This window comes from Aythya ferina, assembly GCF_964211825.1.
Source record: "Aythya ferina genome assembly, chromosome: 9".
In the NCBI taxonomy this organism is placed as follows: domain Eukaryota; kingdom Metazoa; phylum Chordata; class Aves; order Anseriformes; family Anatidae; genus Aythya; species Aythya ferina.
In genome coordinates this window covers 22,298,329-22,314,235 of record NC_140305.1, presented here as the reverse complement: position 1 = coordinate 22,314,235, position 15,907 = coordinate 22,298,329, and the positions used below count along the sequence as shown (strand labels likewise).

Sequence of the window (15,907 nt, the reverse complement as noted above, 5' to 3'; positions counted from 1 at the left end):
TTCACAGATGAAGCAAGAAAATGCAGAACTCCACTAGTAGAAAAAATGTTTTGAACTTAACTATCAGCCTTTCAGACAGAGCAGGAACAATTAGGTCAAGCTGTGTCACAGCAAACTCAAGTCTGTACTTAAGGTGTGACTAACAAAGCCAGTAGATAGCTGTGGCTCTAACCTGTCGGCGCTTTTTAGAAGAGGGTGTAGGAAGGAGCAGAGTTGGAATATCTTAATGGGAGAAGAGAAAATTGTGGATAAAAACTGAAGAATCAAGCTCTGAGTAAATTTGTTTATACACCTAAATACTTGATAAAATCCTGGTCCTTTGGGCAAGAAAATAAGCCTCAAGTTGCAGTTTTACTTTTGCTAAATGTTGGAAAAACTGCTTCATTAATGAGGATTGTATATTAGTTCACCTGCTCCTCAGTGATTGCATTGCTCTGTGCTTTCTGAAATTGCTTTCAGGGCTATAGCAGTCCAACCAGACTTTCCCATTAATACTTTATTAGCAGAAGCTACTTCTGTTATAAACACCTGAAATCTTTTTTTTTTTTTTTTTTTTTTTTTTTTTCCTGTTAGTATTCATACTGCATGCATGGGAGACTTGAAACACTGTTTCTGCCTTCTCTGCAGTAGCTGTTGGGTTAAGATGTTTTCATTTTCTTTATTAGTAGCTCTTTCATCATCCAATAGGGAAAACCTCCTAACAGTGAGTTTTTTTTGTCTCTCTCCATGGGTGGGGATATGTCATAGATGTCCATCCTGGGAAATGCTGCTTGACACATTTTTCTCTTTATAAAATGAATGCTTCTATCCCTAATTCTCTTAGGGTAAACAATACTAACCCTGACTTCAGACAGTGAAATTTAACAGGCTGTTAGTTCGCCTGCCGTTGAAGGCAGCTGAGCTCTGTAGCTTATATAGCAGTATCCTGGATTACAGGACAAATTGTAGATTTAGGACGGAACGAAGAGCAGAATGCTCCCAAGCAGAACTAAGTCATTAATCTGTATTGAGGTAACTCCGTTTTACAAGAAGACAGTATTGTAATGGGGCTGTATTCCAGATCAGCGTTGACCTGTGGACATTAAGAGGCTTTGTGGAAGCGGTATAATTACGGCAGCTAACCACCTGTAGACCCGTGCAGAGGGAAGCTGGCAGGTGCTGGCGTTTGGGCTGCGGATGGCTGTGTATCACCCACCTGGCCGCCCTCCTTGGCATGAGGGCTGCCTGGCCCTTGGCATCCCACTTTTCCCGTCATGGGCCTCGTTACCACGTACCCTGTACCTGTGTAAAACCACCTGTGTCCCAAACTATCCCCAAGGAGCCTCAGAGCAGGGCTTGAACACCTCTGAACTCATCCCATCACGCTGAGGTGAGGGGAAACCCTCTCACCCTGGGCTCAGGGGCTCCCAAAACCCTGCTGCGCTCTTCCTCCCCCCACGGGCTCCTCGTTTCTGCTCGGGTCCCGGCTCTCTGTGCCCTCAGAGGGGGGCGGCCATGGGGCGGGCCCGGCGGGGCCCCACAGCGGGGGCTCCACACCCGAGGGGGCCCGTCCCGAGCCCCGGCCCCCGCCGGCTGCGCGGCGCCGCTTTACGGCTGCTGAAAACCGGCCGCGGGGCAGCCGTACGGCGCCGGGGCACCGGGCGGGCAGGTAACGGCGTGGGGGCACCGGGAGGGGGGCGAGGAGGAGGAGGAGGAAGGCGGCGGGGCGGGGGCCGGGTCGCTGCTGCAGCGGTCCCCGCGTCCCGTCCCGTCCCCCCCCCCCTCAGAGCTCGGCTGTCAGCTGGGGCGCGCTTGGGTTAAAGCGGAGCTGCTCCGCGGAGGGGTTTAAACTTAACTCCGAAGTCACTTTTTTTTTTTTTTTATATAAAAAAGTAATAATGGTAATAAAAACCAGCCCCGAGCCGCCGTTCGGGCTGCGAGGCTGAGGTGAGCGGGCACCGCGGGGTCGTGCTGGTGGTTTTGGGGTGCTGGGGGGCTCCGCTGTCTGCTCGGGGGAGTTTAACGCAAATTTGGGCTCCGCGAGGTTTAGGAACTGCCTGGTGTTGTCTGCTCGAAGCTAATGTTAAAAGACCGGCCAGCAAAAAGTGATGTGACGTGCTGAAAACTTTCTGAGAGCCGTCAAAAGGATGAGCTGGGTGGAGGCGTGTTGCCCCATCCTTGGTTATCTGAAACACGAATAGGTAATTTCATTGATTTCCTTATAGAATAGCACTGGTTTTAGTCCTGCAGCATAACCCAGTGCCTTGGCTTCTCCATCCCGGTGGAGCCACTGGGCTTTGGGAGGATTCTGTATGGCGAGTCTGCCCTCATGGAGGTGGCCTCAAAATTGGGATTAAAACGGAGCTGACACTTGTGAAGGGTGCTGAGGCGTCTCGCTGAATTCAGCGGAAAGTTGCAGTGCTGTTGCTGAGTCATCTGGATGGTAATATTCAAGGGAAGAAATAAAGAATTTAGATTCTGTCCTAATGTGAACAGCCTGTATCATGTTGCCTTATTTATTATTTGGTACGTAGTTCTTGCATTTACAGGCAAATGTATTTGTTCAGTGGTTAGCATATGGAAAGCATTAGATGACTGATACTGTAACAGTGCCAGCGTCCTGTATCTCAAGCAATGCAATATATATTTTTAGAATCTTAATCTAAAGAGCTCTCATATGAGTCCCAATGCATCCATTAATTCAGCATTTATATCTGGGATCGACAAAATGAAGACTGAGCATCTTCTGAGTTTTAGTCTTGGATTGAATGTTTTAACGATATGATAATCTACCATGAAGTTAAAAGTTAATCACTTGAAACAAGCCAGAGAATGGTCTTTTGTAGCAGACCTTTTGCGGTTTTCTTCAGCTGTAATTTTTTAGTGCTGCTGAGCTATACACAAAATATTTTTCTTAAGGAAAATAAACAAACATCTTGCAGAAACACTTTTCTCCAAGTTGTATCACTTTTTTTCTAAAACATCTGTCTAAACTTTACAATTTTCTTCTCATCCTTCAGGTATAAATATTAAGGAACAATTTTACGTTGTTGAAGATGTTAGCTAAGACAATATTAACAGGCCAGTTGGCTTGGTAGTGGTGCAATACTTCTGCTTGGACAAATGGGAGGCTATTTTGTTTGCTTTGAAGAGGTTAGGCTGGAGCACTTATCTAAAACAGGAAAAAAAAGGGTTAAGTGGTAAAAATACCAGACTTATCTAGATAGGTTTAAACAATAAATAAAATCATGGTTCATGTGAGCATCACAAGCTGCAGATTTTTTGTGGTAGCAGCTCTCAGTAGTCATGCTACATCATATGACTTCCTGCTCTGTTAATCTTAGCCAATGTCTTAGCTTTTTGCTTAATATGGTACATACCTGCATTATTTTTTCCCCTTCTTAAATAACCTCCAGGCATAAATGCAAGCTGGAAAAAAATAGACCCTTAAAGTGCTCTTTTCCCCCTTGATAAGCAGATTTCTTTCCAAAGAGTAGTGCTTAGTGACGCACATGTAACCCTCCAGGGGATGTGCGCTGTACATCTTCATTATGGCTAATCTGTCAAATAGACATCATCTAGGTCCTCAAACTTTTTCACTGGAGTTCCTACTTTAAGTGTTCTTTTGCTAGCCAAGATAGCATTCTTGTGGTAGAATGTATTTTGTTACAGAATCAGTGCTTAGTCTGTTTCTCCCCCACACACTGACATTTGTTTTGGTGTTTAGGCACATACATATATATGTTTATGTTTACCAGAAGCATGCTGTGCAATGTGAGGAAGCTGTTGATAGATGGCTCTGAATGTGATGAAACAACTGGGATCCCTATAAGTCACATGCCTGTGCAGATCACTTTGATTTGTTCGTTTGTAAAACAAGAGTCGTAACACTTTCTGGGAGATAGGTGTAATTAATCACACAAATCTCCAGCTGTGGGATACAGAACAGATATTGAATGTTTATCCTTTTGGGGATGGCAACGTTGTATTTCTTCCTGCAGTGTGGTGAAACAGTGGTGCAGTTCTTGTTTTCATTGAAGTTTCACTTTTGTTGTGCATTTAACTTGTTGGAAGAAGTGACTTTTTTGAATCTAAATCTTACAGGCTTGATATATCTGTTTTATTCTGTGTAACCCAAGCTTTTAGGAGAGAATTCTAAGATTGCTAGAGCATTCAAGTAAGTGCTTTTTTCTTCTGGACTGCTGTGGTTGTGCATCTCTTCATTAGTGCTGTGTGGAGTATGACGTGTGTTTTTTTTTTTTTTTTTTTTTTTTTTTTTTTTGTTTTGTTTTACCAAATCAGTGCTGGTTTTAGATTCTAAAGCTTTAGATTTTCTGGATTATGCCAGCAGAAAAATAGCATAGTTATGCTGTTTCACAGTAAAAAACAAAACAAAACCCCCCTGACACCATCTCCTAAACTCCTACTATGTACTTCGTAAAGTGAAACAAGGAGAAATATTCTGCTCTTCTCCCCCACTCTCCTTTAACTTTCTTTAAAGCTTTCATGTACCCTAACTGCATTGCCAAAGTGTTTGAGGTTTGAAATTTGACATAGAAAATTGCTTTCACTGAGAAGCAACTCTGTGTTCTGACAGTCAGTTGAAAACAATGCACCCAATTTGTAGAGTCTTAGAATATTGAAGTACTTTGTTTCTCCTCAAATGTGCATCTACTGCTTATGTGTATGCTTGGTTAACGTCTCTGTGCAGGGAACTAGGAGAGGTCATTGTTCATCTCTGGTAACTGGATAGTTCCTGTAGAGCAAAAAATCAAAGCAAGTGCCTGCAGCCCAGAGCAAGTGTGGGAGAACACTTCTGTAAGCCCTCTGTTAGCTGTAGGATCTGTTGTTCAGCTGGAATCTAGCAGGAGAAAAAAAAAAAAAAAAGGCTTGAATATCTGAACACGTCATCAAAAAGTAACAAAATAAAGGTTCATAAGCACTGTTTGTTCTGGTTTCTTGTCAAAATGTGCTTGCAGTTCTGTGAGAATCTGAGCAGCACAGGATACGTGCAGGAGCCAGAGACAGGTAAATGTGAGAAAACACTAGAGCTGAAGATAACATCCTGACTTTATTGACATTGGCTGTGGACCTTAGTAAGCCTTTGCTTTTAACTCAGACTGGTTGACTCTGGACTCTGTACCAGTAAGTGAAGCATTCTTCCCTTATGCAAAGCCAAAGGACTCAGCCATCAGTATTCTTCTGTGGCTTCTGCTTGAAAATGAATGGGAAACGCCACCCATACATATGCGTGTGGGGAAAGGGAAATATGAAAGAGACCTCGGAGGGGTTGAATTGGCAGGATTGTTGGGCCTGTTCCATTGATCTCTTTTGTTTATGAGCTTCTCAGTTTGCTATTTTCCATGTAAATAGGATTAATTTATGGAAATCTGGAGGAAAGGTTGAATATCCAAGCTGTATGTGACTGAGCAGAGAACATACAGCATCTTTGTACTTGACTTTAATGAAATCACTGTAAGCATTGTCTGTCAATTTTGGTGTTCAGACTTCAAGGTGGTTGTTAAAGTCAGAATTCAGAGAAGAGCTGCAAGAATGAACAAGGGATGGAAATGGAGAAATTCCAAGAGCTCAATACATTAAATATCAAAGAGAAAGGCAAGGAGAGATTTGATTGCAATGTTTAAGTGTGTGCATTGTGAACAAAAACTGTGTGATAATGCAGAAACTGATGGTATTACAAGGTCTGTTGGCTAAAATAAGCACCCGAAGTAAGAAACATATCTTCAGCAGTGAGGGCAATTTACTGCAGGTTATGGTGAGATATTCATCAACGGAAAATATTAATTCAAATATGATATTTTTCCTTTAAGATAAATAGGAAATAATTGAGGGCCTATGACCTTGTCTTACAGACGTTGGAGTAGACGATCATAGTGGTCTTTCTGCAATTTAATATATGAATCTGTATAAAAAGAAACCCATAAATTATGGCTCTTTATAAACACAGAGTACTGCTGGAAGCAGAGCAGAGCTAATAGTCAACTCAGGACTTAAAATATTTAAAATAAATAGAGGCAATGGACATGGTTCAATTTTTAGTACAGAATATCAAAAGTCATGTTGGCAACAAAACTCTTCAACAATGGAAAGATGCTGTTACACACAATTTCTTCGTTAGTTTATCTTGGCCATCATCCAGCAGTAGCAGATGAACATGCCAGGTGCTAAGATTCTTCCCAAGATTTCATGAAAGCACTGCGAAGATAAAGGTGGTTGAAGTCCAGAATCTGAAAGAAATGTGAAATAAAAAATTGTGCTGTCACAGAGTAACTTTCCTAGAAGAGAGCACTCAGGCTGCTTTAGAAAACTGCTGAGTACAACTGGCTGCTTCACAGCACAGCCTGCTGCGTGCGTGTGGGGGGGAAATCATTGCGGGGTTTGCAAGGAGGGATTTGCAGAACCTGTGGAGATTTCGGGAAAATCTGTGTTATAATGCATTAGCTCCTGCAGTGAGGAACCAGCAGGAATGTTCTGAGGTTTGCAGCATGCTCAGGTTTACATGCCTTTAGCAGGTGATACTTTCAGGTCTTTGGCTTAGTGGAATTGTAGGCAGCATAAGAAGAAATAAAAGAATTTTATATCAGGCTAGTGAAACCTCCTTTTGACACTGAATTTTGACAGGAAGAGCAGAAATCAAGCTGAAGTGCAAGTCAGATAAGATTTGACTGTCCTCTATGAACTGCAGCTTCTTGGAGGAGATCTCAGGAATCAGCCTTCAGTGTAATGAGAACATTGTCGGAATAACTGGAAAGGACCCAAGCTAACTCACATCATTGAGTAGAACTAGTCTGAACTACTCTTTTTCTTAAAACCCTGAAGATATTGAGGCAGTGACCAGAGGTTAGATGAGAATGCAGTGAGGCCCACCTGGTTCTAATACTGCAGCAGACTGGAGCAAGTGAAGGCTGTAGTTGGAAGGAGCCTTCCAACTGGAAAGGTGGTGGGTGTGCTGCTTATCTCTCAAGTGACAATGTGCAAGTACCCAGAAAGTTTCATGATACATGCTGAAGAGAAACTAAGATAGTTGTTGTAGTATTGAATCAGGTATGAGTTGATGTCTGCAAATGTGTTTTTTGCTTGTTTTTTCCTCTTTAGGGCTCAGTCAAAAAAATTCTAAGCCCCTTACTAGTAAGAAACCATGCGGTGAAAAGTGGTTAATGGCTTAGATACCAACGCATGCTACATGTATGAAGTGCTACTGAGAAACAAAACAATTCTGACATTACAGAAAATCATGTGCATGTGCATATGCAAGGTATAGGTGCTTGGCCATGAATTGTTTGCATCTTTACAGTGGCAGAAAGTGGCACGTGTGTTCATATTTTTCTTCAGTCCTTTTTTTTTTTTTATTATGTCTCATCTTGGGTTTTTATTCAAGCATTTAATTTTATGTCCTGCACAGGCTCGACCTTTTCTACTTTATAGTTACGTTCATGTTAGATCCTAAATTCATTTCAAGATCTATCTTTGTAACAACCATGAGAAATTTAAATTTTATGAAGAAAAGGAATCTTTTTATGCGTTGACTTAGGCCGAAGACTATGGTTAATGTGTGTTATCAGCTGCTATAGGCAAAGTTCGTGGTTTGAGAAGGCTGACTTTCTCAAAACCATAATGAGAAGTATCTAAATCGAGTAAGAGGTGAGAAATTCTTCCTAAAAAAAAAAAAAAAAAAAAAAACTTTTTTGAAGAAAACCACCCTTATACCAGCAATTTCCAAATAGGCTTGGGTGCATTTATCTACCCATTATAGTTCTTATTTTACGGATGAATATGCTAAGTGCTATTCAGAATTATTTGGCCATATGTTCCTGTTTTTATGAACCCTCATTTTGTGGGTTCTTTATATAAATAAAATTATTCTCTTCGTGATGGCATGTTTTAAGAGGAAGAGAAAAGAATGTTATTTCAAATGTTATACCTTTCTGCAAAAGAGCAGATGGTGTTTGTGTGTGGGGCTTCAAGTAAGTTTTACACTTTGTTGGAGCTACTGTTTTCTTTCCAGATTGTCTAAGTGAAATTAGTGTTTCTAGCTCTTCTGGAGTGTCCCAGGTTATGTTATGCTTGATGTCAGTGTGTTTTAACATCAGCAAAGCGTGGAGTTGTCCTTTGTGCTTGTGGGTTTGTGTAGCCTGGATTGCTGTCCATGTGCAGGCAGGAGTTCCTCACTTAAAACACGTGTTGTGCTTTGGCAAGATGGGACTGAGGTACGGCTGCATGATCTGATGTTCTGGCCTTTTTGAAGGTGAATGTAATGCCTGATTTGCTGGTCTTTGAGATCTCCTTCAGTTGCCACAAATTTTCAAAGCTGATAAAGAGCAGTCTTGGTGACAGTAGCCAGCTCCTCCAGCACCTTTGGATACATCCCCTCTAGTATCATTACTTCTCCACAGTCAATTTGACAGCCTTTGTGGCCACTAAATTTGACATTAAAAAAAAAATAAATTGGAAAAAAATAGTTGGCAGATGATTAACTTTCCTATTTGTCTTTTAATGTGAAGTTTAAAAGCCATTGGTCATGCTAATTGTGGGGAAAAATGAGTCTGGCAGTCAAGTCTCAGAGGAGAATTCATAGATGGGAAGAAGCCGTAGGCTGCATCAAAACATCGGATTATTAAACATCCCTTTTTCTAAATCTGTGCTAACAGATTTACATCTCTGAATCACAAACATCACGCTGGGTGAAACGAAGGGCAGGGACTTGCATTGTGTTGCTGTCTAAATCGGTTTCAGTATTCCTTTGTGAAGTTTGGGTGGTGTGGTGTCTGTGCTTTTAGTTTTTTGGACAGTGATACTTGGGCATGTTTAAAAACGTACTTTCCTTGCAGTGAATTGTTTCAAGTAACTTGGTTTGAGAACTGTTTTAGCAGGAACAAATCCATGTGAACTCTTCCACAGAGACTATTTCTTACACGAGTATTTCCAAGAGTAACTAAAGGGGAACAAAGAATACTGAACTGCTGGAGGTACGTGCTTCGTGGCTACAATACGTGTAGGATTACAACAGGGGCTTGCAGAATATCGCAAGCCTTCCTGTTGATGCTGGCGTGCTGGGGGAACAACAATTGCAGGGCATCTACAGATCCAAGGAGCTACTGTGGAGCAGGGCTCTGGAACCTCGTGGGTAGATGGAGATGTGAAATGTAGCGTGCCTCTGGATAGGGCAGTGGTCTGCATCTGAGAGCAAATTATGGGAATCTATTAAAATACTAGTGGGTTTGCTCATTTAGAGGAGAACACCTGTGGAAGAGAATATTTGAGGTGGCTGAGAGGAGCAACAGCATGATCAGGGGAAGGAGGGAGCTGTGATGCAGGGTGCCGCCTTCTGTGTTCCACCTAAGGGTCTGTAAAGAAATCCGTGGTTCTGGAGACAAAGGGAAGATAGAGGTATGCTCCTGACACTACAAAACTGTTCTATATTTATCTTTTTTTTTGTAGTTGAAGTAGTGAGGTGCTGTATTGCTGCATATTCATACTGAGAATAAAGCCTAGGCTATCTCCTGTTTATGTAAGTGCTTTAACAAGGGCAATCCTTGAAGCCTGGTCTTACTTTCAGACCAGAGTGTTGGCATGGAGCTGAGATCTGAGCCTATGTTCAACAGGCTGAATTACTGCTTTTTCAGTCTTTTTTCTCAGTCACAGACAAGGGTGCAAAAGTATCTGTTTTTATTTCTTTTCCAGGATGGAATGAAAAGAAATACAGAGAAATTTCCATATCACAAACGAATTGTTGTTTTCCTAACAGCTATTCACATGTGTTGGATGATGCCTGATGAGTGTCTGCTATTTGAAAAGCAGGTACTACATGGACAAGTATGTCTGGCACAAGACAAGTGTGTTTTTGCCTTTATGCAAATAACAAAAAAGCAGTGTGCAAAGAGGCTACGGAGGACGTGGCGTTTCCAGGGAAAATATTTTTGCAGCTTTTGCAGCTCTACTTCTGATAAGTTACTAGATTTTTGTGATTTTATTATAAAAGCCATAACTCAATAATAAAGAAAAGCTGTATTTAACTGACTTCATCCTACTTTTAATGCTTTGAAAATTAACATTGTCTGACATGCTTTTTCACTTTATTTGGTTGAAAAAGCTTTTTTCTTCATGTTTTCGAGCAGTTGTTTTGTGGTGGTGGGGTTGGTTCTAGCTGACTATCGTTCTTTTAGTAGTTCAGCATAACAAAGGGGTTCTGCATAGACACATGGTTCTTGGTTTGCTTTGCATGCTGGCACTTAAAAGTTCAGACCTTGAAAATGAGTGGATTATTAGCATTGAAGCTATGAAAGCTTAAATTCCCTAAAATTGCATATGTATTTTACGTGGGTTTCATGTTTTAAACAAGTCCTAAAGGCCACTTCATTTTTTTTCCTAAGGTCTGCTGTAGTGGGAAAAAAAAAAAAAAAAAAAACATATTTCATGTGAAAATTGTTTTATTAATGCAAAGGTTCAAAAATCCAGCACTTCAGAATGAGAAACTCCCAGGAGCACAAGTTTTCCTAGGATGTGAGTTCAAACACAAGATGCCTCTATAGCACAAGTGTAGTGGTGGTTTAAAAAAAAAAAAAATCCTTTTTTTTTTTCCCTTTATAGAAAGGAAAATAACGCTGTTACTGGTTGTTGAGAAATGTACCTTGGGCCCATGCACAAAACTCAAGGTAGCTCTGAGTATAGGGAATTGATGTGCGATGTTGTGTCTTCATCTTGGAGTGAAATACACACTTTCAGAAGTTCACACAGCTTCCCATAAAATGCTTACATTCTAATACAAGAAAGGAGGAAAACCGTGAATGTTAAATTACAGATTAATTACTAAACATAAAATACTCCTGATGTCTCTTCATGTGGAAGTGGTATCTGTTTATGGCATTCAGGCATAAGTGGGAAATTTGAAAAACATTTTGTCTTGTTCTGTCTCTATCAAGACTAAGTATACTTTTCAAAAATAGTATGTAAGGCAATAGTGTAATATGTAAGACTAAGTACTCTGCTCTAGTCTTTAATCTCACTTTGTTGTTCTAAAATGATCTCCTAGCTTTATATGTACTAGATGGCCAAGCTTGAGTAATTTCTTCCTTTCATTCTACTGGGTACTTTGCATGATTCAGTTTTGAAGTCCAGTTTTGTCTATGTTTAATGGACGTTTCATGTTCTTTTTTTGGTTGAAAGGAGCTAATTAATGACACTCCTAGAAAGATGAGATAGAAGTCTTACCAGAAGAAAAGAGGAAAAAAATTTCTTGACCTTTAAGTATTTTTAGCATTGGTTCAAAAGTGTGAAAATCTCTGATGTCCTGAGAAGGCATAAAAGTGGTGGTATAGAAGATATATCCAAGTACTTGTTTTTCGATTGAACCTGTAGTTCAGTCTTGAACAAAATAAATATATGTAGCCTAGAACATACAGGATCTTGCAGTCAGATGTGGAGTTGAACTGTTCAAAAGTTTGCTGTTCTAAAACTGATTAATAATTCTTTCAATGGACTACAGGTTAATACTGCAAATAAGTTTTAATAACCTATTACTAACTGAAATATATACCTTAGCTTCTCAACTTTTAAAATAGTTTCATTGTCAGCCAGCCTAGTGTCTTTCCATTATTCAAAAGCGAAAGTCTAGACGAGATTTAATTATTAGTAAAATATGATATGAGAGAGAGAGTGGGGGGCCTTTGTCTCGTTACACAGCGTGGAATATCACAGAGGTTGCGCTAGAATAGCAAGTACCTAAGAAGAGTCTGAACTGTTAAATATATTGCCATAGTGCAAACCAAGGGTCAGATTCAGTTTAAAAAAAAAAAAAAAAATCCAGCAAAGGACGTTGGAATGCATTTTAGTGCATTCCTTCCTTGAGAAGTAGCTTTCTGAATTGTATTCCTAGTGAGAATTTGTAGAAAAAATTATGCATAAATAAAAGATGTATGCATAGTTCATTTCAATTTGATTTCTTTGATCTATATGTGAGTATATGAGCTTCAGACAGGGCTGTAAGGATTCCAAACAGTTTTTTTCTAAACCTCAATGCATAGTAGTACTATCAAATTTTATTTCCTTTTAACAAGCAGAGACCTTTACAGGGATTGCCAGAGAGCTGCAGCCCCTCCAATCTGTAATTCATGCCTGTTCTCATCCAAAGATGTCTCTTTTGAGATTTCAGTGGACTTGAGGTCAGACCTGCTGCAAATTTGATGGCTTGAATAGAATTAATTTCGTGGAAAGAAATGAGTGCAAAGACTTTGTTTGTGTTGCTGTTTTGACTAATGCAGACTTGGCTAATAGAGGTTAGTGGCATCCTATTTTGTTTTGCCCCCACCCCACTTAAATCTCATGATATGCTTTGACTGGAACAAATGGACACTAACAGAGGTGCAAATTAATGCTAATCAGCTTGTCTGACGAGTCGTCCAATTTAGGAGGTGAATTAAAAATGTGTCAAAAAAAAAAAAAAGGTGCATATGGTAGTGTATATTGCTGAAGTGTAGTTTTTCCAACCTAGTTCCAAGTCAATTGAAAAAGTATTTCACCAGAATCAGAACAAAAATACCAAGTAAAACTAATATTTTATCTGACTGGGAGCTATGTAAGACTGCAAACTGAAAGAATTTTCCTTAAATCTTTGTACTGTGCTGGGAACTCACTCAGCAAGCTGAAGCCAAATCTCGAAGTGTTGAGTAGGCTTTGGCTGTGCTTTGGAGAAAGGATTAGTTCTTGTGGTCTAGGGTCTCTTTTGCTAGATTTTTTTGGTTTTGTATTAAAACCAGATTATTCTAATGATCCCTAATCTCAAATACTCTGAAGATTGACGATCCAAAGATAGTAATTTAGACATCATCTGTGGAATTTATTAGTAATAGATCTCTTTCAGATCACTGTACCCAAGTATTGTATGTCAAAGCCTATTAAAACCATAATATCCTTTAAAGTTTGTCAGCCTACATTTATCAGACCTTGGTGTTCCATCTCTTGGGTGATGGTGGCTATTCTTGTGTTGTGCTTATTTGAGCAGGAGCTTTTTGACCCTGACAAGAGGGAATGAACTTGGGTTTGGAGGAGTTGGTCAATGTCAAATACAGCTGCTGTTTCCCTTGATGGCCTTGGCCAAGATGTTTTTTTCTCTGCTGTGCTTTCATTTCCCAGTCTGTAAAATGAGTGAAGTTTGTTGCCTTTTTAAAGGTGTTTCAGAGATAATGGTAAAAAGCAATGAACTAAATCTAGGAATTTAGTTTTGTATAGTCATGACCACAGAAACATTGACATACTTGTTACCAACCAAAATTGTGATTCTACTGAATTTTCAACAACAAAGCTTACTGCTAGTGGCAGTCAATACATCACATGTGGAAGACAGTTGCTATAATTATAAATTATTATTATAATTATAAATACTTGAAAATGCAATTAGAAAAGACAAAACAAAATAAATAAATTTGACCTTGTTTCGTTGGTCAGTGATAGCAACAAGCTTATACCTGTTTGTTCTGAGTAGTGATAGTTTGAATATGAAGGCTGAAAATGGGTAATTATGGAGGCAATGGCATGTTTTGTCAGGCAGTGTTAATAACCTCTAGTCTGTGACTTATTGCTGATCTGGTGGTAACAATATTGTAGTGTCTTCAGCTTCATGTGAACTGTGGCTGCTGATTTGAGGATAATGCTTTTCACCATGACTTATGATTCTCATGTACCAGGCCATAATGTATTCTTCAGCGTCCCTTCACAATGTGTCTTCTAGCATAAGCTCTAACTAGAATAGCAGTAGTAGAAAATATTATATGCTGTGAATATTTGCCAAGCTTTACTCATCAGGAAATGTAAAATTCCTGCATCAGGGTTGCTTGGGGGACAATTTCCTAGTCACAGGTAAGTGTTGTCACAAAATGGATCTTTTGGCAGAAGGGTGCTCTTGCTCATCAACAGAGACAGAGCAACATAAATCACAGTTTTGAATCCGCTTGTGTTTAATTAGATGTTCGTATTCTGCACATTTTCCTTGTGAGCAGAGGATATTCAGAAAAACAAACAAACATTCAGAGGAAATGTTGTTCCGGAGTGGATCACTGGGAGCATCTGCTTATTACAGGTTTTGTGCATTAAAGCAGCAGTGAAGGAATGGTGAGAGAATGCAGGGTGTTAAGTTAGAAAGGGGATTTGGTGCCAAACATACTGTGTTTAAAAAACATTTAAAAAAAAAAAAAAAAAAGAAAAAGCTCTGTTTAAGGGAAATGTCAAATCCACTACAATTGTAATTTTAACTATAAAGTAATCATAAAATAGGTCAGTGAGGTCACACCACTGCATTCCCAGTGGACACAAACTGGAGGCAGCTGTATGAGCTGTGCAACAGTCCAGTAAGATACTGGAGAGCTCCTGAGCTCTAAAGGTAAGAGCTGGTTCTAGCATTGGAGTACTGAAGGGATCTTTTTAATGGTAATCCTGTTATACCTAGAAGGTAACCTGCCTCATAAAGATGACTTGTATTTGTATCCAGATATGATGGAGTGAAAGGGGAAAAAGTCTCTTTGTAAAAATTCTCTGCTGCTATCTCCATAATCTCTACTTGAGTGAGCATCAGCCAAGTGAGAAAATGAAAAATTATAACCTGCCAAGCATCAGTGGCAGACTGAAATGAAAAAATTGCAAGTTAATAACAGTGATGCCTCAGAAAAATTTGCTGGCCAATTTAACATTGCTTTATCCAAGGTCACATCTTGCAGCTGATTATTTTTAGTAATTTGCAGATGAGGACTTTCTACATTTCTCATGGCAAGTCAAGATCAGGGAAATGCCAGGTACGGTTTAAAACTCAAGGTTATCAATCTCTTCAAATCAAAAGTAAATCATATTCCCTGCTTATTTGCTTAAGACCAGGCACGGAAATAATTTTCATTGTAGTGAAGTGGAAAGTCTATGCTATCCTTTATGGCAGTGATAAAGTCAATGTAACATGAAAACTCCCAGTGGAGTAAGGTTGAAAGAAGAGAAATAAAATAATAATAAAAAAATCCACAACTTGTCAGCTTCCTCTGGAACAGGTTCTCACTAATGTGCATGTGATGATTTTTGCTTATGTGGTAAAGAGATTGTTGTACGTTTTCTGTTTCTTAAAAAATGTGAGCCTACTGCAAACTAATGCATAAGACATAGTCTAAGTAGAGTCATGTGAACTAACCCAAGCACTTTACTGGAATTGGAGATGTAACAATCATTAGTGAACTGTAGCAGCACTTAATTTCCTCCAGTACAACCAACCCAATCATCTTAATGTTACACAGCAAGCCTTGTGACAACACTTGCAGAGCATTGGCATGCTGTCACCTATTTAAAAATATTCCATTCTTCCTCAAATGGGATGGATCAGTTTGAGGGACCTCCTGCTAGGTTTGAGGTCTGTGGGACCTCCCGTGCTGTTGTGTTCTGAGGTTCTGTGGTCCTGTTCAGAGAAGGGTATGAAATAAATTGATATGCTGAGCAGACATGGCAGTTCTAGGGAGATTTTGTGGTCTGGTGGTTCACAAATCTTGTCTGCCAGTAACTTCTCAAGTGCTGGAATGCTGTCGTACTAACAGGAGTGCAGAGATGGTTTGGGATGGAAAGCAAAGGGCTTTTCTTACCTGAAGGGTGATGGAGCAGCCTTCTTGTAACTGCCCAGTTCTCTAGCCATAGATGTTTTACCTGTCAGTAAAGTAATAAAAATACCAGAGCAGCTCTGTTCAAGAACTCTCCAAAAGCTTCATTTTTACCTATGCATGAGCTTTGTAAGCCAGTGGGATTCTGTGTTGTAATTGCCAATAATGTCACTGGAGTGCTTTTCAGGAATGAGAGGATTAGCTTGCAAAAGGCATCACTGGCGATCTTTAATGGTCCCAGTGGTCAGAAGTCTGGGTTTAAGTCTCAGCTGCCCGAATGGACTCTGCTG

The 15,907-nt window shown here is 39.9% G+C and overlaps 1 protein-coding gene across 8 annotated transcripts in view; it reads left to right on the top strand.

The window, feature by feature from the left end:
• NAALADL2 (N-acetylated alpha-linked acidic dipeptidase like 2) overlaps positions 1-15,907 on the top strand; it is a 433,689-nt gene that overhangs the window by 14,292 nt on the left and 403,490 nt on the right. The window contains exons 1-2 of one of the 8 annotated variants that reach the window (XM_084529567.1): positions 1,718-1,926; positions 9,682-9,798. The exons of 4 other annotated variants lie outside the window; for them this stretch is intronic. In XM_084529567.1, the coding sequence (XP_084385693.1) occupies positions 9,773-9,798 (26 nt within the window). In that variant the 5' untranslated portion in view covers positions 1,718-1,926; positions 9,682-9,772. Of the gene's footprint in view, positions 1-1,622; positions 1,649-1,717; positions 1,927-9,681; positions 9,799-15,907 lie in introns of those variants that run through there. 3 more of the 8 variants (XM_084529575.1, XM_084529576.1, XM_084529578.1) reach the window with 3 other exon arrangements.